A 22964-nucleotide genomic window follows, 5' to 3' on the forward strand; every position below is an offset into this window, starting at 1 on the left:
ATACATGGGGGGATGAAGGACAAAATGGATCCTTAGCACGAAGAGAACGCATGAAGTGATGGTTTGATGCGCGTGTTTATAGTGGCAGCAGAAGTAGTTTGGCGTTTCATCCTTCCCAGGGCCATTTTGTTTTTTTTTTGTGGTGGTCGGTCATTTTCGCTTGTTAAAACCGACATATGAGAGCATGGAAAATAGGTCCATTGGGATATGTGGAAGGGGGCGGGAATGGGTTCTTATGAGACATGGGATACTTTTCGTAATTGAAATTGCCATCTTTTTTGATAAACAGCACGTGCCTGTGCTGGGTGTTTTGAAGGTCGTGTTGGGAAAGCTTTTTAGCAGGACTAACAGAGAGTCTTAACATAAAATGTGTTTAAGCTCTCATGATATATTGTTAATCTAAAATTTGTTTTTAATTTAATTGTAAATTAGAAATATTTTTTTTTGTAAAAGAAAAGCCTAGTATTCCTCAGTAAAATATAATTGAACTGTTGAGTACAATATTTTTGGATAATAATTTTGATGAATTATCCTTGATAATGAACAAGAGAAGAGTTACACAGGAGGATAGTAGGAAAAATTTAATCATTTACATTACTTCCTAGGAAAACATTACTTACATACGTACATTACTTGACTTAAATTTAGTTGCATTAAATTTAAGTCAAGTAATGTTTTTTTATCAACCACTCCTTTACTCCTTTTTTACTCCTCATTTACTCCTTTTTTTCTTTACTAAATATCGCCAATCTGCAGATAGCAACGATTAATCAACTATACAAACACGTTGATAACAATCAACGCAATAGAAACTGCTATCAAATTAATCAGACACACACTGATTATACAAAAGAATATACAGCAGGAAACAAAGAATCATGATAATTATGATTAGAAGTGGGTCGAGCTTGTTTTCCCTTTTCAGGGTTGTAAAATTCGACACGCAACAGTGGAACGCAACAGTGTGCTACCGTGCTGGCACGTACAAAAAACGTGTTTTTTCCATATTGCCATATAATCCTTTCTGTAAGGATACTTTGCCACGAGCAAAAAAAAAAAAAGGTCCGTACTAAAACGGGGTTAGCATGTAGATTATCGAAATCGGTTCCGTTAACACGCCTCATTAAGTGCCGATGGAAAGGTTTTGGTGTTGGAACTCAATTTTGTTCGCTCCGAAATGTTAGGGTTGCCGGTTGTTCTTTTTTTGGTCATGTTTGTTTACGATGCTAAAAAGTAATAATTGTTGTCCCCTAACAAGGGGTAACGGCTGGCAGTTCAAAGGAAAGATTAAAGTGTATATTTTTCACGTTCGTTTGCTTACCTTCGAGCTGACTGCGGTAGAACTTTTCGGTGTGATGATGAGTGGATCACCGAAGCTTGCCGGATCGTCCAGATTCACCTCCCAGGCAATGCTGTGCCGTTTGGATGGTGTTACCGGTGCGGATAGGGACGGAGGTGGTGGTACGGTCACTGGTCCGGGTGGTGGTGGAAGTGAGGATTCTTCTAGCGAGTCGTCGGAAAATCGCTCATCATCACTGTCCGGTCGCCCAGCCGTTCTGGAGGGAATGTTCGGAATGGCACCGGTTCCTCCGGAAGCAATTCGATGACTACGGCCCGCTCCGTGATGTAGATGGTGCGCGGCTGACGAAGAAGCTGACGGTGTACCGGTGACATTTTGGTGAAATATTCGGCTCAACAGTGAGGTGACGGGTGTACCACCTTGGAGCGGTTGCAGGTGTCCGTGGGTGGGCGATAGGGATGATTCGTTGTACTCGGACTCGTTGTTTTCCGGCGAGGAGTTTTCCTGCGATGTGGAGGTGGAGTTGTCGGACGTCGGAAACCGATGGCGTTCCATCGAACCGGACAGTGTGCGTGGTGGCATACGACGTGTTGGTGACGACCGTCCTGGATAGATTGTTACTGGATGCTCGTTAAGGATCGGTTCTATGAATGAGAAAAAAAGGAAGAAAATAAGAATGACAAATAGATAATAAATATCGATCGATTAGTTTGGAAGATGCAAGATATCAAATGAAGTCGTTCACTGTAACGCATTCACAATAAATCAAGCTGTTTTCCAAACCTCCTAAAAAGAAGACATATTAATGCGTGTCTCTCCAAAACGGATAAGATTTCTATCGAAAGTGATTCCTGATCCAACCCCAACAAGAGTTTTTATTTGCCAGTTGCTTCGAATTGATGTTTCGGAAGTTTGATGTAAGAGGCGCCAAACCGACAATAGCACAGTTATTTGCCGAACGCATTAATCATGCTTACACCCTTATCATTCTAAAGCCTCCACGAACGGGTACCTTGGCCCGTTTCACTCGAAGTTTGCCCATATATGCCAGAATTGAAAAGGCTTCTCAGGGTGTCAAATATCACATCGAGGATTTTACGCATCGTGCTGCTCTGCGTGTCGAAACGCATAAATGCTTCTTTGATTTTCAACCACCGTGCGATCATGCTCGTCGTAAAACTTTATTAGCAGCCAGTAAATCAGCATAGACGCGCCCAAGCCGGACAAAAGGGAGGGGGGGCATAAGGAATGCGGTTAGGTTTTTCTTCTGGTGAGGGTTACATCCACCAATGGTCCTGAGAAAGGATTTACAATTGGTGGCAAGGATTTACAACTCAAGGCGCTTGGTTGCGGTAGAGCAGTAAAGCAGTCGTTCCACCTTTAAGGTCGTTTACAATGCCGTATAAGCATCAATGGAAGGAGTGTCTTAAATTAGGTATATAAATGCATTTCCGCTTCGCATGTTAGTGCGGGTTTTCGCAAAACAAAAAAGGTGTTGTTTCCGTTACATGTTTATGTTGACCTGTTTCGGAAGCGTTTACAACGCTACATTATGTGGCAGGTGTGTTTTATATGCAACACCCCGTCACTTTCCGCAAGTGATTATTTCTAGCTATTCAATTAATGTTGTGTATTGCATTGCCGTTTTATAATGTTGAAAATTTAGTAAGGAATTAAAATTAATTAATTAAAGTTGAATTGAATGTGATCAGTTTGTTTATTCAACATATATTTTCTTTAATGTCTGAATTTTGTGGAACCAAATGGTTTTAAAATTAACAAACAGAAGTCATTGTTATCTGTTTCATCTAAAAACGTGCAATAATGTAGAATTTTTATTGGAATTATTTCCTTTAAGTCGAAAAAATGCACAATAATTATGCAATTACATCAAGCAAGCAAAGCGCCAAGAGATTCAATAATAATTAAACTTCCTAAATGTTATAAATTTAGGGGCGACCCGGTGGTGCATGTGATAAACGGCGCCAGTCCACACGGCCGGACCGGGTTCAAATCCCATCCGGACCGTCCCCCGTAGCAAGGACTGACTATCCGGCTACGTGGTAAAATAAGTCTAGTAAGCCAGAAATGGCCGGCGTGACCTGTAAGGTCGTTAAGCCAAGAAGAAGAAGAAATGTTGTAAGCGTAACGCCGTTACTCGGTCCTGTAACTGCATGACAGGACCCGATGTATCGCTTCGGCAGTTATCGGCTTGCGCACCATCGTTCGGGTCTCTTCATCACCGGCCGCCAAAGTTCGTGTCTTGTTGAAGACTTCGTTTGGCGAGAACACAAAACTAAAGCAAACAAATTAAAGCTGCTATAAATACAGCAACGAGAAGTAACCAACCATTTGATTAATGTTAGTCATTATGGTTAATACAGGAAAATGTGAAATGAAATGAAAAGAAAAAAAATAGTTCAATCAGTGTGCGCTCCAACAATTGCGAATCAAATGGATGATTAAACGATGATTTCGTTTGCTTCGTCTTATCATCCAGGGAATTCCCTAGATGCGCTCGAAGCGTACCCAAGGATAGGAGATAGTAAAACAGCAAAACAATCCCCAGACTGCTACAACCACAGCCAACGTTCTGTGCACACGACATTGAGTACGTCCGTGCCAGCGCTCAGTATCGTTCGATCGATCGTCACGAAAGGCAGGTTGATTTTTACTAGTTCCCGTTTTTCTTCACGATGGTTGGAAGCGTCTTTAAAAGTGGAAATTATTTTCTAGTCGGGTTGTTCGGTGCACTTTTAATTGGCACTGTTCTCGGTAGTCCTTTACCTCAGCCCATATCGATCAACGAACCATCTGACAGTGTTAGGATCACTACGACCGAGCGAATGAGCACCAGCGGCAGTACTACGACGGAGCGAATGATCACCAGCAGCACTACCACGACGGAGTATCCTTATAATGCAATAGCAAAAATATATTCGTCACCACAGAGCAAGGTGGGAACAACAAAGTACGCGTCCGGTGTACATAAGTTCGATGTTGGTCACAACGAGGACTACAATAAACGTGCGCTCGAGGAGTACAATTATCATTTCGCAAGGCGTGAAATGAATCTTCCATCGGTAAGTAACTGCAAAAAATGTCGCGCTTTTACAAACGTTTAACTCAAAACATGACTATTTCCAGACAACAAAACGATACAACTTTACACCGCCAAATAACTATTAATTGTGTCTAATTGTGAAAAGAAATGATTTCCATAATAATAATTTTGATGAATTGTCCTTGATAATGAACAAGAGAAGAGTTACACAGGAGGATAGTAGGAAAAATTTAATCATTTACATTACTTCCTAGGAAAACATTACTTACTAGGAAAACATTGACTTAAATTTAGTTGCATTAAATTTATGTCAAGTAATGTTTTTTTAACAACCACTCCTTTACTCCTTTTTTTACTCCTCATTTACTCCTTTTTTTCTTTACTAAATATCGCCAATCTATCGCCAATCATAAAAGCGAATGAGCACCAGCAGCAGTACTACGACGGAGCGAATGGTCACCAGCAGCACTACCACGACGGAGCATCCTTATAATGCAATAGCAAAAATATATTCGTCCCCACAGAGCAAGGTGGGAACAATAAAGTACGCGTCCGGTGTACATAAGTTCGATGTTGGTCACAACGAGGACTACAATAAACGTGCGCTCGAGGAGTACAATTATCATTTCGCAAGGCGTGAAATGAATCTTCCACCGGTAAGTAACTGCAAAAAATGTAGCGGTTTTACAAACTTTAACTCAAAACATGACTATTTCCAGACAACAAAACGATACAACTTTACACCGCCAAATAACTATTAATTGTGTCTAATTGTGAAAAGTAATGATTTCCAAAAATGTGGCTAAAACATAAATAAAGTTACATAAACTTAATTTTAATCGTGTTAATTATACTCGGGCGAGTATTCGAAAGCATTAGAGTTGCTTTGTTAAGCGAGTGTCATAAAAGGTGGTACAGAATAGCAGCAAGCAAGGGACACAACTCAAGGCGCTTGGTTGCGGTAGAGCAGTCGTTCCAGCTTTAAGTTCGTTTACAATGCCGTATAAGCATCAATGGAAGGAGTGTCTTAAATTAGGTATATAAATGCATTTCCGCTTCGCATGTTAGTGTGGGTTTTCGCAAAACAAAAAAGGTGTTGCTTCCGTTACATGTTTATTTGAACCTGTGTTTTATATGCAACACCCTGTCACTTTCCGCAAGTGATTATTTCTAGCTATTCAATAAATGTTGTGTATTGTATTGCCGTTTTATAATGTTGAAAATTTGGTAAGGTATTAAAAATAATTAATTACACTTGATTTTTTTTAGGTTACTTATTAAATTTTTGTCTAAACTTTAGGGAACAAATTGGATACAAAACTGATCGTTGTCACCTTTTACATTAAAAAAGTGCAATAATGTAGAATTTTTAATGGAATTATTTCGTTTATTTCTTTTATTTTTTTTGGTTAGAACGGCCTGGCCGTATCAAGACTTATTTTACCACGTAGCAGGATAGTCAGTCCATGCTACGAGCGGACGGTCCGGATGGGATTTGAACCCGGTCCTGCCGTGTGGACGGGCGCCGTATATCACATGCACCACCAGGCCGCCCCAATTATTTCGTTTATAATAAGATCACATAAGAAATATGTTCTTCGAGTGGACTGTATATTTTTGCAAGAGAGGACACAAGTACGAATTTCGGGAGCAAAGAAAAAACACGTCCTTTCACTAAGTTCAATACTTGCACTCTGCTTTATTCATATTGGTATTTGTGCACACGTTACAGGAAGCCAAGGTGTCCTTATGACTGAGGTATACTTGGCTCCCAACTACCAATTTCAAAATAACCCAAATAGCATAACATCCTCCCCGGCGTTGAAATAGTATTTCAATCTTCATCTTCGTCTAACGGCAACAAACAGACTTCGGTTACCGCACGTTTGAACTCCGCTCCATTGGACATTCTAACAGTAACGACGCGCGTTGCACCGTCATCTCCGGGGTGTACAGCTACTATTCTTCCAAGCGGCCACTGCAGAGGTGGTGTATTCTGGTCTATCAGCAGCACAAGAGATCCCGCCTTGATCTCCTTCCGCTTCAACCATTTCGAACGATTCTGCAGCTCCGGCAGATACTCTGCAGTCCACCGTCTCCAGAAGTGTTGCAGCATAGACTGCACCAACTGCCATCGTGAGAGACGGTTTTCTTTAAGGATAGAATAGTCAGGTTCAGGAATAGTTTGCAATTCCCTCCCTATCAGGAAATGGGCTGGGGTGATTGCAGTGTAATCGGACGGATCATCAGAGCTCGGTATTAAAGGTCGAGAGTTTAATACCGCTTCTATCTGTGTCAGCGTCGTGTAGAGCTCCTCGTAGGTTAGTTTTCTTTCACCAACAATTCGTTTCAAGTGGTGTTTGACCTGCTTCACGCCAGCCTCCCATATACCACCAAAGTGCGGACTTCGAGGTGGTATGAACGACCAGTCAATACCCTTGTCAGTGCAATAATCGGTGATCTTCTTCGTGGCGCATTCGTTCTGGAACATACGCCAAAGCTCATGCAACTCCGTTTTGGCCCCTGCAAAGTTGGTTGCATTGTCAGAACGTAGAGTTTTCGGGTATCCGCGACGGCTGGTGAATCGTCGCAAGCTTGCAAGGAAGGCATCCGTCGTCAAGTCCGAGACCAATTCCACGTGTACGGCTCGAGTTTGCAAGCATACGAACAAGCAGACGTAGGCCTTCGTAATTTGTGGCTTGCGAGTTGTGGAAGACTTAATCAAGAAGGGACCAGCGTAATCCACACCTGTATTCGCAAAGACAGGTGCTGGCTGAACACGATACGACGGCAAATCACCCATTATCTGCGTCGTCTTCAATGGATTTGCCTTGAAGCATACGATACATTTTCGTATTACCTTACGGATGATGCTCTTCACATTCAGTGGCCAGTACCGTTGACGTACAACTGCAAGCAAACCTCTTTGTCCGATGTGCAAGTTGTCGTTGTGTAGTTCACGAATAAGTGCCTCGGTGACAGGATGCTTAGCTGGTAGCAGCATCTGGTGACGACTATCGTATGGTATGAGAGCTCGCTTGATTCTACCCCCTACTCGTAAAATGCCATCGTCGGGATCCCAAAACGCCTTCAGTCCATTTAGTCGACGGTTTTTGTTTGCACCGTCCATCAGCGCGAGGATATCTGGCTGGAAAGCTTCGCGTTGAACCATCCGCACAATTACGTACGTCGCTGTACGCATCTCTATCGCTGTGAGTCGACCCTTTACCAGCTCCGTTTTGCGTGACTTGATGAACCTAGCAAAACGCACCAAGTAGGCCATACTCCTAACCATTTTTGTAAAACTGTTCAATCTCTCAAACATCGCGAAACGTTCGAAAGGAACAGTCATGGTCAACGCCACTCCAGATCGCATTTCTGGTAGCTCGTTGTCTGGTATTTCCAATTCGTCCGCATTCTTGGTGATGAGTTGCAGTGGCCACGGTTGCCACCACATCGTTGAACTAATCAATTTCTTAGGCGTGACTCCACGGGAAATCAAATCGGCTGGATTCTCGTAAGTGGAAATGTAATGCCAGTGGAATGATTGGTCGAGTTGTTGAATCTCCCTTACCCGATTTGAAACGTACGTCTGCAGGAGCTCCGGTGGTTTCTTAAGCCAAGACAAGACGATTTTTGAATCGCTCCATAGGTGAACAGACTCAATTTGAAGCTCCGTAGCATTCAGGAACTTTACGACCATTCTTGCTAGTAACAGTGCCGCCAATAGTTCAGCTCGAGGGGTCGTAATGGCCTTCTCCTTCGGATTTCTCTTCTTCGGTAGAATTCGGGACTTACTGCAAATCAGTTGCATCCTGGACTCCTCGTTGGCAAAAGATCCCTGTATGTACAAACATGCACCATAGGCTTGGTCGGATGCGTCAGCGAACCCTTGCAGTTCCAACTTGAGCACATCCTCCCAGGAAATCCATCTTGGAACTCGGACTTCCCTCAGCGCTGTCATCTCGGTTCGGAAGTGTTGCCACTTCTCGTTGACTTCGGTTGGGACTGGGTCATCCCATTCGATTTTCAGTTCGCCGACCTCACGTAGTATCAGCTTAGCATATGTAATTACTGGCCCAAAGAATCCAAGCGGGTCGAAAATCTTGGCCAGCTGACTCAGAAGTCTTCTACGAGTCATTCCTTCTAGGTTGTCGAAGTCAGGAACGGATACCGAAAACCAATCCTCAAACGGATTCCATGTAATGCCTAACGTCTTAACGGTCGTCTTGCAGGTGTTGTCGGTAACCTCAAAAGAATTTCCTCGTAACTCTTCTGCTACTCCTGCAACGATATCGGAATGATTAGCACACCACTTATGAGCGCTGAAACAAGCTTTCGCTAGCAATTTTGTCACATCTCGTTGTAGTTGGCATGCTTCCGCAAGTGTATTGGCGCCCGTCAGTGTATCGTCCATATATGTTCCTCTGTTGACCACCTCGGCAGCCCTCGGGAACTCGTCCTGATGATCGTTTGCAGCTTGTTTGAGCGCCATGGTTGCTTGGAATGGAGAGGGTCCCAAGCCATACGTAACCGTGAGCAGCTCTCTTACTGTAAGTGGATCGTTCCGATTGTATCTCCAAAAGATTCGCTGGTACCTAGTGTCTTCTGGATGGACGATCACCTGACGAAACATCTTCGGAATATCGAGTGTGAAGACGTATCTAAAACCTCTGAAACGAAGCAAAATTGCAGTGAGGTCGTTCTGGACTGTTGGTCCAGTCATCAAGACGTCGTTTATCGAAACACCTGTTGACGTCTTCGCCGACCCGTCAAACACGACTCGGAGTTTAGTTGTCGTGCTTGAAGGCCTCAGCACGCAGTGATGAGGTAGATAAAACACCGACCCTGGATCCTCGTTCGGTGCTTCCACAATCTCGCGCATGTGTCCGAGTTTCTCGTACTCTCGGATGAACTGCGAGTATTGCTCCTTTAGGTCCGGCTGCTTGTCGAGTTTTCTCTCCAGAGCCAGAAAACGTCGCAGCGCTGTTTCACGCGAGTCTCCTAACTCGCCCTTACGTTCGTTGAAGGGATGTCGAACCACATACCGACCCTCCGCAGTTCGCTCGTGAGTGCGTTGGAAATGTTCCAGACACACCTCTTCGTCCGCCTTCGGAGAAGAGCGGGGCTCGTCGCAGGATTCTACCTTGTAGAAGTTCCTCAGTAGATCGATGAGCGACTCATCGTCAGCAGTATGGCAAAGTGTGCGCGCAACGATCGTCGTATCACTCGCAATCACACCGCCGGCTATCCAACCTAGCTTCGTGTATCGCAGCACAGGTCGATTAGGACCGAGTTCGCATCGGCCATCTTGCATCAAATTCCAAAAACAATCGGCGCCAATCAGCATATCGACAGGTCCTCTTCTGTTGAAGGTAGGGTCGGCCAGCACCTGTTCGCTCGAGATGGGCCACTGTGATATGTCAAAAGACTTCGATGGAAGTTCACCAGTGATTCGTGGGGTCACTAGAAAGTCCAGTTCAGCAACAATGTCTCCGGCACGAGACCTGATCGTCGTGCGCAACCTACGGTTTAAACGTGTTTTATTACCATTTAAACTACTTACGATGACGTCCGTGGTTTCCATTTTTATCGAGAGAAGGTTAGCAAATCGTTCGGTGACAAAGTTTAGTTGTGATGCAGAATCCAGAATTGCTCGGCACGGGTATGGCGTACTACACAAACCGTCTACTAAAACAACTGCGGTCGAGAGCACGGTTTGTCTTTCCGGATCCACTTCTTTTGCACACAAGGTGGTCGGAGCTTCAGCAGGCACGAACGTTGGCGCTACACTAGCGGGAACATGGCTAGGGTTGTCTTCGTGGAGTAAGCTGTGATGTTTCTTGCCACATCGACGGCAAGAACCAGACTGACATGCTCGGATGCGGTGACCATTCGATAAACAGTTGAAGCAAGCGCCACACCGTTTCACTATTTCGTGCCTTTCACTGACACTCTTCTGCTTGAAAAGCTCACAGTGTCTTAGTTCATGCATGGCGCTGCATATTGGACATTTTTCCTGTTGCTGAGATTCACCGACAACTAGCGTTTTTGCCACTGCCCTTGGCTTCGCAGCTTCCGTCGAAGGTTTCACGCCGGTGTCTATCTTCTCTGAAATTCTACATTGCTCCTCCAAAAACTCGATCAATGTAGCGTAAGTTGAAAACACGTTTTTCTTTTGTTTAGTTTCCCACGCAACCCTTAGTTTCTTATCCAACTTGTTGGCTATAAGGTTTACCAGCATTTGCTCACCAAGACCATCTACCGGAAAACTGTGATTTTTCAACGCCTCGACGTTTTTCGTACAGGTGTCGATCACCTTACGCAAGTTTGCTGCATTGTCGCGACTGACTTTGGTTAGACCAAAGAGGTTCTCTATGTGTTTGTCTACGACAACCCGTATATCCTCGTAACGTTGCGTAAGGATCTTCCAAGCTGCTTCATAATCGTTGTTGTTTACTAGCTCGTCGTCGATGATACCTGCCGCCTTTCCGACCAGACTGTTCCGGAGATGGAACAATTTCAGGGCTGGTTCTTCCTGCTGGTATCGATTCATTACGGTAGTAAACATAGCCTTGAATGAGTACCACTTCTCATACGATCCATCGAAAGTCGGTAAGGGCACTTTCAACGGTGGAAGGTAGGGCTGAGCTTGCGGCAGGATCGATGGCACAACTGGAGCTGCTGCCTCCATTTTGGGCACGGAATCTAAGCACATGCTCAACTTCAGCGAAACTTCGTTAAACACTTTCTCAAACTCGATGTACTGATCGTTCTGCTCTTCGTCATCGGCTTCAGAGAGCGTTAGTTCGTAGATTTTATTCTGCACTTCATTGCATTCGTTGTACACGTTTGCTAAAGCTTTTTCTTGGAGCTGAAGGAAGCGCACGTTTTTTACGTTGGTGTTGGGTTGTTCATCGCTATCACACAAGGCTGCACTCACACGACTTAGCTTTCGACGCACTGCCTCGCGTTGCTTCACTAAAACCTTCAACTGAGCATCCATTTTGTTGGAATCTTTCTTTACTTTCTGTTGTTGCTGTGTTGGTTCTAGAGAATGAGATGTCGATTGTTTTTCTGGTGTTCGTTTCAGTTTCTTTGACCGTGTAAACGGTGATTGCATTGTACACTACGTATGCACACTCACTACTTCACTTGCGCCGGTCCGCCATTTGCTTTAGGCAAAACCCACGCCAAGCTAAGTTGCACGCGGTTCTATACTGAATACGCACTTTTTTCGATCGGAATGCCTTCGGGCTGACATCCGACGACTCACACTTTCCGAATTACGGTCCTTTGTTTTTCGGATAGTGCTACTCTATTGGCTCGGTAGCGACGCACCACGTGTCACGCCACTAACATCCGACTGTGGATGTTCCATAAACCGATTTTACGCGAAAAGGCACAGATAACGCACACTGGTTTTCAACGTATCCGGTTCCGTAGGACCAAACTGTTCTTCGAGTGGACTGTATATTTTTGCAAGAGAGGACACAAGTACGAATTTCGGGAGCAAAGAAAAAACACGTCCTTTCACTAAGTTCAATACTTGCACTCTGCTTTATTCATATTGGTATTTGTGCACACGTTACAGGAAGCCAAGGTGTCCTTATGACTGAGGTATACTTGGCTCCCAACTACCAATTTCAAAATAACCCAAATAGCATAACAAAATACAAGTTCAAAACAGCATGAAACAACCCAACAAAAGGGATTACAGAAGTCGAAAAAATGCACCATAATTATGCAATTACATCAAGCAAGCAAAGCGCCAACAGATTCAATAATAATTAAACTTCCTAAATGTTCTAAGCGTAACGCCGTTACTCGGTCCTGTAACTGCATGACAGGACCTGATGTATCGCTTCGGCAGTTATCGGCTTGCGCACCATCGTTCGGGTCTCTTCATCACCGGCCGCCAAAGTTCGTGTCTTGTCCATTCGTATAGTTCTATATAATATAATAAATATGTTCAACATAACCTGGTATGTTGTGACGTGAGTTTGTTGAAGACTTCGTTTGGCGAGAACACAAAACTAAAGCAAACAAATTAAAGCTGCTATAAATACAGCAACGAGAAGTAACCAACCATTTGATTAATGTTAGTCATTATGGTTAATACAGGAAAATGTGAAATGAAATGAAAAGAAAAAAAATAGTTCAATCAGTGTGCGCTCCAACAATTGCGAATCAAATGGATGATTAAACGATAATTTCGTTTGCTTCGTCTTATCATCCAGGGAATTCCCTAGATGCGCTCAAAGTGTACCCGAGGATAGGAGATAGTAAAACAGCAAAACAATCCCCAGACTGCTACAACCACAGCCAACGTTCTGTGCACACGACATTGAGTACGTCCGTGCCAGCGCTCAGTATCGTTCGATCGATCGTCACGAAAGGCAGGTTGATTTTTACTAGTTCCCGTTTTTCTTCACGATGGTTGGAAGCGTCTTTAAAAGTGGAAATTATTTTCTAGTCGGGTTGTTCGGTGCACTTTTAATTGGCACTGTTCTCGGTAGTCCTTTACCTCAGCAGGATGACAGCAGTAACGGTATGTGAAAGCAACGGAGGACACACTGGTAATAGCATGTAACCGATTGCATCTGATTTGTTTGTTGTGCTGTTGTAGAGATCGATCCAGTGACCATATCGATCAACGAACCATCTGACAGGGTTAGGATCACTACGACGGAGCGAATGATCACTAGCGGCAGTACTACGACGGAGCGAATGATCACCAGCAGCACTACCACGACGGAGTATCCTTATAATGCAATAGCAAAAATATATTCGTCACCACAGAGCAAGGTGGGAACAATAAAGTTCGCGTCCGGTGTACATAAGTTCGATGTTGGTCACAACGAGGACTACAATAAACGTGCGCTCGAGGAGTACAATTATCATTTCGCAAGGCGTGAAATGAATCTTCCACCGGTAAGTAACTGCAAAACGTGTCGCGTTTTTACAAACGTTAAACTCAAAACATGACTATTTCCAGACAACAAAACGATTCAACTTTGCACCGCCAAGTAAATATTAATTGTGTCTAATTGTGAAAAGAAATGATTTCCAAAAATGTGGCTAAAACATAAATAAAGTTACATAAACATAATTTTAATCGTGTTAATTATACTTGGGCGAGTATTGGAAAGCATTAGAGTAGTAAGCGAACGAGTGAGAATTGATGTCTAAAGGTTATCATCTATCAGCTGTGTTGTTTGCATTAAGTGTGTGAGGCCTTTGAGTGAAACCAGCTCAGAGCTGCTTCGTATTCAGTTTAATCAAGTTTTACTTATATTCTTGCTCGTGTAAATTCCATCAAGAGTGACTATATTATTTTCAATAAAATTGTTTCCATTTAACAACACAACACAATCAATTTTCAATCCTGAATGGAACGGACCAAAAAAAAGCCTTCAGTATCTGAATTTCGAATAGGTACTAAGCTTAAGATAATTACGACAACTACTCACACACCATTAGCGTCAGCCAGCTGCGTGTCTGTAGGCCATCTCATTAATCTTTGCTACCGTCCGGACCATGCATCTAACGGTTAGTTTCCCATCGATTATTTGTTTCTGCACGGGTGAACAGTTGTTTCCTTTTGCGTTCTTGGCTCTTAACCATTTTCCCGTGGTGCACATAATTTCATCCTTCCGTGAAAGTGCACCGTTGAGAGTTAAGGCAAATGTCAATCCACCGTACATACCACCATCCCGGTAACGGGGTGTGGAAGAACTTACCGATTAAGCTTGCGAAACTGAAAGCTTCGTGTGAAGTAAAAACACAAAAATAAACATGGTTGGCAAAATTTTCCGTTCTTTTTGTTGCTTTGTTTTCCGTGTTATACTCGAAAGCAATTTCTAGAACGCAATGCTGTTGGCATCTGGTAGAGGAACTGTAGTTCTCCACACACAACCATACACCTGGGGGAAATATGGTGTGGTTGATCTACAGGGAAGGAACGGCTTAATACGGAAAAGGGGGAAAAAAGGTTTAAAACACCCAACCAAGGATACAAAAGCTTTGGTGCACGGTGCTGGATACTGATATGAAAATTTAATTTTTCACCACAAATGCTATTAAGTGTGGAAACGTTGCATTGGTGTATTATTCCTTTTGGTTGCAGGGGATTTTTAACTGACGGTTATTAACTGAGGTATTCATAATTGGGCCAATTATGGCGCAAATGTTATTTGCGCAAACAGGGTTGCATTTGATGTTTCATTAAGTAAAATGAGTTTTACGAAATATGTTTGGCAGTAAAGCAATAGAAAAGCAATACAGAAAAAAAATAAAAATTTGTTAACGCTTTAAGTTCATTTTGAATTTTTTTTGTTAAAATGTAAATATATTAGTTTACATGAACGGAAGATAAGAAACATAACTTACCAGGCAATCGGGCCATCCCCCGTAGTACCGCATCGTGGACGGCACTAATACCGATGCCGAGCTTGTTCCGGCCACCGTCGAGACTTCCGCCAGCGGTATCATTTGATCCGGACACATCCTGCAACTTGGGTGGACTCGAGCATGGAAGACTTGCGTATCGCTGGGGCATCGCATTCGGTGGACGCGTCTTTGGCTGTTTAGAGTGAAAAAGCACAAAAAAGGTAATGTTGTTATAGCCACGGGCACTGTTTGGTACGATTAGACAGATGGACGATGGATGGTGGAGCAAAATTAAATTATGTAAAACTAATTCAAGGGTGGCGTAAATTTCAAATAATGGGTAATATTATGACGAAAGGTAAAAAATTGAGCATAATTAGCAAAAACATTCATTTACGAGAAGATGTTTAGACTTATTTACTTATGCTGACATTAATTCAGCTACTCATAGTTTTGACAGCTGTCAAATTATCTGTTAGTATTTGAAAGCTGCCAAATTCGTGTACCATGTTTACTTCAAGGGTTTAGTGATTGTTTTATATTGAAAAGCAGTTTTAGTAACGCAATTATAATTTGAAAAATTTTGTTATAAGCCTGTAATTAGGAATAGAAAAAAAGATTCAAAAATATATCTTCAAAGTATCCGTAATAATATTGAATTCTTGCATTTCTTTTCCTTTGTGAATGGTACTCTTAAGGAGCATGAAACGAAACTGGTAACGAAGAATATCCGTAAAAACGTTACGCTGACAATCCCATGATTATTGAGCATTTCCACTATTCAATCAGCATTATAAAAAAGACGAACTTCAATGTAGCTTAATCGCGTAAAACGAATCAATCTACAGTCGTTGTCGGTACATGTAATATCGAATGTTGCAAATAAATTGAAAAGAAGAGATTTTAAAACATATTTGCATCCACTTCACAAAATGATCGAAGACGATGAATGCTGCTCGGGATTTTCTGCGTCTGTTTACAGACAAACTATTTGAACATCACAGGGTAAAAAAAGGATAAGCATTTCTAGCGAATTCATTTGCTTGTGAATGGCGTTTAAGGAATGGGAATGAGCGTCGATAAATAATGCCGAGTATCTATAGGTAAGGATTGTCAGCAAGAAGAATTGGGTTGATAGAAAAAAAACCAGCATGAAGATCGAACCTTCTTTGTCGGAAAGGAAGAGAAAGGAGCACACAAAAGACGAGTCCCTTATTACTCGATAATAGGGTTGATATCCATCTCAAAACTGGTTTCCTACTTTTCCCCCTGCTGCACGTGGCACATAAAAGCGCATCAGATTTTTTCATCCATTTATTAGTACGCTAGAATGGAGAAAGTAAACAGAAGCTGTCTATACCGAATTCTGTAAATATGGCGATCGTTTTGTGTGTGTAAATGTTTGTGATTGCAAAAAGGGGAGATTTTCTGCCGTTGCTTTCTTATCAACGCCAAAATAAGCGAATGTTTATTGAAAGAATTTTGTCTGTGGCATAACATCTTCGTAACTATCATTTGTTTTATCCGTTTCATTTGACGTGACAGGATGGTGGTGGGGGCGGCTTCGTGTCGTGGCTAGAACAACGAATAGTTTGCAAGGCAGAAGGAAAGGAAATTTATTTAACATTTCCAGTTTCCTTGTCGAAGCTTTCTTTTCATGGGTGCTATTCCGATTACGGCCAGATTTTTGCCTTCATGCTGGTGTTCGTCTAACAGCAGCTCACCGAAAACGGGCAGGATTTGCGCTGGAAGAAATTACATTTTTATGTGATTTATGCTTCCGTCTGCATCGTTTTCATTGCTCACCATCCCCCCGATGTTTGTATGCGCTCCGCAGCGATAGAGATAGTGATATAGCCAGATGAAACACACAGCCCTCACATTTAGACACAGCATGGGTATGCTGAACTAGCAAACAGCTAAAAAAACCCAAAAGACCGGAAGTCCAAACATGTACGAAGGGACAGTAAGAAGAAAAAAAACAAAGAAAGCATCAGGGACATTCCCTCGCAATCACCAAATATTTCTTTGCCGTGCTTTGGAAATTGGAAGGGAAAAGAAGAAAACTATTTCCCTCCCCACGCCCGTACCTTTCCGGACCTTGGATTCTGTCCCGTGCCACAAACATCTCGTTTATGTTTGCGAGAGAATATCAAATGTTTCACTAAACAGTGGCCGTAACATGAAGATGGGTTTGTTGATGGTACTTAAGCTAAACTATCTTTTCCTTCCACCGGCTCCTAAAGAAGCAGACGGATGGCAAAAGAAAATGGAACTGTAAGCAAATGGCTGCTCTTGGGGGCGAAAGATCTCGCGCAGCGCACGTTCGTGTGGCTGGAGCTGTGGAGTTATTTTTAAGCAAACGCTGCAAAATTGCGGTACGAAACCGAAGGGTGCAATTTTAAGTTTACTCAAATTTATTAGAATCATTCACCGAAAGATAATATTTGTCGCGCTTGCAATTGCTCGCGTTTCGTCTCTATTTTAGAATTGCTTTTTCTGGAAATTGGTTTGTTATTTTTCGACGCTGAATTTGTGTGATTTGTGGGTGTAGATAGCTATTATGAATGGTTGTTTACTAGCAATTAATAGAAGAAAAAAGGATAGCATAGCATTTGTGAGCAAAACAATACAAAAGATGCTGTTGAATAAAGTAAAATAAATAAATTCTTCCCACCAAAAAAAATGCGGCTAATACCACTTGAAATGTGACTTAAATTTGGTGAACGTAAGATAATTACTCTCTTACATCTATCGGAAGCAAGCAGCTTTCTCGGTGAATAATTTCATCAATTGTGCTATGTTGGTGCGCAAATAGTGCTTTTCTCATCACACGACAAATGCTAAGCTCGTGCGTAATTTCTATCGCCATCCATTCCTCAGTGCGAATGGAAATAAAGTACGGCTCTGGCTAGCAGGCGAACAAAAAAAGATAATTTATTCAGGGCAACATGCAACATAGATATGCCATTTGCGAGCGAGTGGCGAAGGAGAAAGCCATCCACCACCATCGGCACGCAGGGCTAGGTCAATAGTCGATTGGACGAGGAAGTCAAACCGTACCAACAGGACCACAGTACCGTGGACCACATCATCATGCTGCGCTCGATACGGCTAAGCCTTCATCATTCGACGATGGAACGTGTTTTGGGGCCACGAAAAGAATATCAATAATTCACAACAGTTGTGGGCAACCGGGCGTCTCCATTGCCGCAGGCCGAAAAACGGGAAAGGATTAACAGAGGTCCTTGTTGGTCGATAGGGAAAATAGAAAAGGAAACCACAACGTTTTGCGCAGCTCGTAGAAAAGTGAAATGAATAAAAGGGAAAAAAAACAACTGTGACCCCACATCAATCTGCTTGCGGTTGGCTTTTCCCATCTATTAGATCCTTATCCTGCTGGCTTCATGTATACTTTTTTTTACACTGTCCTCCAGGCCCTTCATCTGATTGCTTCCACTGATTCCAAACGCAAGCGAACCGAAACAGGTGAAAGTTGTTTGCACAAATAACATTCACTTTATCCAAAAATACTACTGCTTTCATGGGTTTGCCCGAAAAAATGAGCAAAATTTGTAAGTAAGTCCTTCGGTCACCAAGAATGAACTGACCGGAGCGGTTGATTGAAAGTGACATACGGGTTCACACTTTCGATGGTGAACAGGTAGAGAGAGAGAAAGAGAAAAAATCACCCAGAGCTAGAGGTGATAATCCATTTCCAAGGACGAACTTTGTTGGGTTCGATGGAGATGAGTTCAAAGTGGGCTTTTGCAGGTTGAAAGGATAAGTGTTACAGTGAGCAGAGAATGGCAGAACAGGGATTAGGGAAATATTGCGTGTTCTGTGTGTAAGTGTTTGTGAGGCGTTAACTGATACGCCAACCGGAAACATGACACGCATTAGGATAAGATTCAAGCGAGTATTTGTGTACAGTGGAAAAGTAAAAAGGAAAAAATAAATCATGGTGTATATTTTTAAATATCCTGTTGGATCGTTGACACAGATGATTAGAGATTAGAAGGGGAAATTAATTTATTTGTACATTAAAAAACTTTCCCTTTGGTAGGGGGTAGGTTATTTCTGAAAGATTCCCTCATATTTAAAAGGCTTTTTATTTTTTTTGTAGTCGTTGAACGGGAAGTTTATAAATAGCAATTTAGATTAGCCCATTAGGAACATTCTAAGAATTAAAATTGGTAAAAGGTGTACTTTTTCCTAAAAGTAGTTTTGGGTAAGATGTATTTCAGTTATTAAAAGCTTGAAAGTGTGTAATTACAGCACTTTAAAAATAAAAGAAACAGAACTCCATACATTCAAGCATGTAAACTTATTATTTTCATCAAACATGTAATTAAAAAGCGTGGGAAAAATAGCGTAAAAGATAGTTAATCAGCATTGCTTAATTAAATGCAAAGAAATGGAGCTTTCTAATTCGGAAAAACTTTAATTTCTTTGTAGTAGTAGACACTTCACTAACATATTTATACTTGTACATAACTGTTAATTAAGGAAAACACACATAAAACACTTACCAGTGTTGTTTGTGTTGGACTTTTCGTCGTGATGATGGTTTCGTCGTGTGAGGACGGTTTGTTGTCGCCGGAAGTGTCACTGTCACCGATGCTGATCGCGTCCGAGGTGCGAATCGATTGATTCCTGCTGCGCCATTCCGTTTGACCATTTTCTCCCGCTAGTCGCCGTTTGGGCGATGTGTTTGGTGAAATTCTGAAAACAAAAAACATATGAAAAAAGGATAACGAAAAGGTGATAAATAAAATGTGCAACTAAGAAACTTTCGGTAATCGAATTGTGGAAGTTCGTTTTTTTTCGGTTATTCGGTTAGCTTCCGTGATGAAGGAAGTGTTTCATCAGCATCAGTAGAAGCGATTGCATCTGGTGCTTTTTGGGTGTTTACTTTTTTGTTTCTTCTTCTAATAAAATGCAGTTGCAAGGGTAGAACATGCACAATCTTTCTCTCTCTCTCTCTGTCTTTCTCTCTCTCTCTCTCTCTCTCTCTCTCTCTCATTGTGTCTCGCATTCCGTCAGACGGTAGACACATAATAACTCAGACTTCAGACAATCATGGAACAGAAGATAAAGGGAAGACGCGTCACCCTAGAGCCAGATAAATCAGAACGTCTCGATCTACTCCCGGCATGCACTGACTGCCAACCGTCGTTTGGTTGGATGTGGAAGTATGCATTTTCTTCCCGCGGTTATTTCCTTTCCGTGTACGTACCACGAATAAGCATCGTGGGAAAAGTTTTTCCTTTCAAAACCGTTGTGCATTTTCTTTGTCGTCTGGTCGGGTACACCACCCGACGTACGTCGCGGAAAAACGCGAAAGCGAAACCGAGACCGGCAAACCGGTCACAGACCCGGTCACAATCTGCGGTGTCTGGGAAAATGGTGCAGACACGTGGCGCGACATTGCACTTTTCCGACCTTCGGCAATGGAGCGGATGCACATGGAGAGATAAATGGTACATTGGTGTGTGCTTTTGGGTGTGTGTGTGTGTTTGTCTAGTGAGAGCAATCCACTTCCCGTTCTTACCATAAATCGGTCTCAAGGGTGTGTGTATGTTTTTTAGTTGTGATCTTAGTGCAACCATAAATAGTCGTAGCGTGGTGGAATGGATTTTCTTTCTCAATTTTCCTCAGTGATTAAAAGGAACCGATAAGGGAAAGCTGACGGTGTTGTGGAGACGAAAAAAAGAAAAAGAATGAAGCTGAAGACTGTTTGACAGTTTATTAAGAAGAGGAAAGTGTAGTGGCGGTGCAAAAATGCAAGATGGTACATTATTTACGATTCTAGGTGTTGTGAAAACTTGTTGCCTTTCTTTTACTATGCCACATCACAATAGATCACAATATTAAAAAAAAACTGCTGAATGTGCAAAAGAATCGTAATAGGATTCCGTGACACCGTACCTGAATCTGGCAAGGAGGCTTAAAGTATATGGAAAAATGGATGGAAAAATGGTCTACCAGCACAATTGTGGTAGAAATTTGAGAAAATGGTAGATTTCCATTTTTCTTGCTTGCATTGCAATGTTAGAATGTCTTGACATTTTGAACTTGCACGAAGCGCTAAATTACTGCTGTGCGTGGAACATTGCACAGCAATAGACACGACATTTCCCATTTTTTCTCTTCTTTTTAGGTCGTTTTCACATCAAACAAACTACAAACTCATTCGCTTTCCTACAGCACAAGCATTTGATGACAATGAAATTGTCGCAACAAGCTTTTTTTCTGCCCAATGTTTGAAAAGGAATAAGCACAAAAAAATTCTCCTCCATCTTTTCAAGCAAACTGCTATCCTGTTTGGGGCTGCTGAACAAGCTCTCGTGTGCACATGCACTTCATCGCAGGTGAGTTTTCCAGTCGAGTCACATCTCCCATCAAAGTTTCCTTAACAAAGTTGTCGTACTTTTTGTGAGCTTATATGTGAATAGCAGAAGGGTTGAAAATGCACAGGTTAAATTGGTTGCAAAACGGATTTTTGAAAATTCGGCTTCCTAGTGGGGAAGAATCTCGGTAGTTTTGTGCGTGGTATGCAAACTTTTACCGAAAAAAAAGGAAACCAGTGCAAATTCTTGCCAAATCTTGTTGACAGCGGTAGGGAGGTTCTATTTTTTCTGGCATCGTTGAGATAAAGTTTCACTGAAGTGTTTTTTTCTTCTAAGTAAATCAGTGCCGGTGACAGTGTAGAAAGGATTTGTAATCCGATGTTATCCTAGAAGAGAGGACATACAAAAGTCTGTTCGTAAAAAGATCTACTAATAGTTATGTGTGCCTCGACGAAAAGTTGGTTATTTAGATTGGCTTTTTCTAATCTTTTTCTGGGTAGAATTTGAATAACATTTCCCTTATATAGGTATGAAAAAGAAATCATACTAAAATGACTGACTGTTGAAACATTTAAAAGCGTCCACCAGGAGGTCGTGCTATTAGTGTTATACATTTTTATACATAGATCACACATATTTTAAAAACATCAATCAAAAAAATTTCAATGTTTCTATAGTGAATATGGTGAAATTTTATGATATAAATACATATTTTGTTTTTTAATTAAGCTTTTTTTAACAACAAAATTTGAATTTATTGAAAATTAATAAATATAGACTTACATGCTTTCATATGTTTTTTTTTTCAGATCAGGTTTGCAGCAAATCGGTCTGACTTTACAATTTATACCCCAAAATGTATGCAACTGATTGCACGTCCGTGGACTATTTTTTTAATTTCCTTTCAAAGGCTAGACCAAATTTAAAGTAATGTTATTTCCACGATATCTATTAACCTTTGGGCAATAGAAATATTGCTTACAAATAATCCTTGAACCTTTATCCAATGGCGCCACAATTGATCTTTCGTTCCTGTGCAATCAATCAATCACAAATTAAGCTCATCTTCTACCTAAAAATGAACTTACCCACCTGAATGATGGCGGGATAATGGGCTAATTAATTTTCGAACCGTTATTTATATTTTTTTCCCAGGAAAACAACACCACCCAGAGGGATAAACGGTAGCGATCGAAACTTTTCCTCTTTAAAATTCATATTTAGCTACGCGAAGGCATCACATTTTCCCCTTGTACAGTAAAACGAAAGCTCTCTTCGTTACAAAACTTTCTGCGAGCAGCCGAAGCAAAAGGAGACAAAACAAAATCAATCAAACGAAACGAAAACTTTATCCCAAAAAAAACCTGTCAGGTTAAAGTGCTCTGGATGGTAAACTGCTTGCATTTATTTTTCATTCCAGTAACACTTAGGTGGTGCGAATAAATCAGCCCTACCCTTGTTCGCTAGGAACATGGTTGGTTCTTGGCAAAAAAAACAAGCTACTGCCCAACTTGGCACAGTTCAAGAAAACTTATCCGAACACGGACGGAAACGCAGAAGAAGTCTAAGCGATATAAACCAAACACAATTATCGATCAACTCGGTAATAATCCCCAGGTTTCCCTTCCAAGTGGGCGTAAAAAAGGCCAACGCTAGGTACCGGAGCGAGGCTCGAAGAAAGTGCCCAAGGATTAAGCACTTGAGGTAAAGCGTACACCGTACTTCTCGCGCGTACGGGGTGGGCGAAGGGTTTGTGATATTATTTTCCTACTAACCGAGAGCGAAAGAAGAATGTTCCTGCCTGGTTGCGTATCCTGTTCACCCGTCGAACCTCACCCCGCTTGCCACGGAAAAC

General features: G+C 41.9%; 2 protein-coding genes across 11 annotated transcripts in view; one reads left to right on the forward strand and one right to left on the reverse strand.

Annotated features, from left to right (window-relative positions):
- LOC125760736 (mucin-17) overlaps positions 1 to 22964 on the reverse strand; it is a 162315-nt gene that overhangs the window by 34453 nt on the left and 104898 nt on the right. For all 8 annotated transcript variants that reach the window (XM_049421153.1, XM_049421154.1, XM_049421147.1 and 5 more), the window contains exons 6-8: positions 19289 to 19481; positions 14757 to 14949; positions 1322 to 1944 (exon numbers count right to left, since the gene is read on the reverse strand). In XM_049421153.1, coding sequence (XP_049277110.1) covers positions 1322 to 1944; positions 14757 to 14949; positions 19289 to 19481 — 1009 coding nt within the window. The remainder of the gene's footprint in view (positions 1 to 1321; positions 1945 to 14756; positions 14950 to 19288; positions 19482 to 22964) is intronic.
- On the forward strand, positions 3696 to 13476 carry LOC125760757 (uncharacterized). Of its 3 annotated transcripts, none has more exons than XM_049421190.1 (3): positions 3696 to 4383; positions 4781 to 5020; positions 5084 to 5197. In XM_049421190.1, exons 1-3 carry the CDS (start codon positions 3997 to 3999, stop codon positions 5123 to 5125), a joined length of 669 nt encoding a protein of 222 aa, XP_049277147.1. In that variant the 5' UTR covers positions 3696 to 3996; the 3' UTR covers positions 5126 to 5197. The 3 variants fall into 3 exon arrangements, with proteins under 3 accessions (XP_049277147.1, XP_049277146.1, XP_049277148.1); XM_049421189.1 differs by lacking the exon at positions 5084 to 5197 and adding an exon at positions 13363 to 13476 and having other exon boundaries at positions 3705 to 4383; XM_049421191.1 differs by lacking the exons at positions 3696 to 4383; positions 4781 to 5020; positions 5084 to 5197 and adding exons at positions 12709 to 12915; positions 12994 to 13298; positions 13363 to 13476.

This window comes from Anopheles funestus, chromosome 2RL, assembly GCF_943734845.2.
Source record: "Anopheles funestus chromosome 2RL, idAnoFuneDA-416_04, whole genome shotgun sequence".
Taxonomy (NCBI): Eukaryota; Metazoa; Arthropoda; class Insecta; order Diptera; family Culicidae; genus Anopheles; species Anopheles funestus.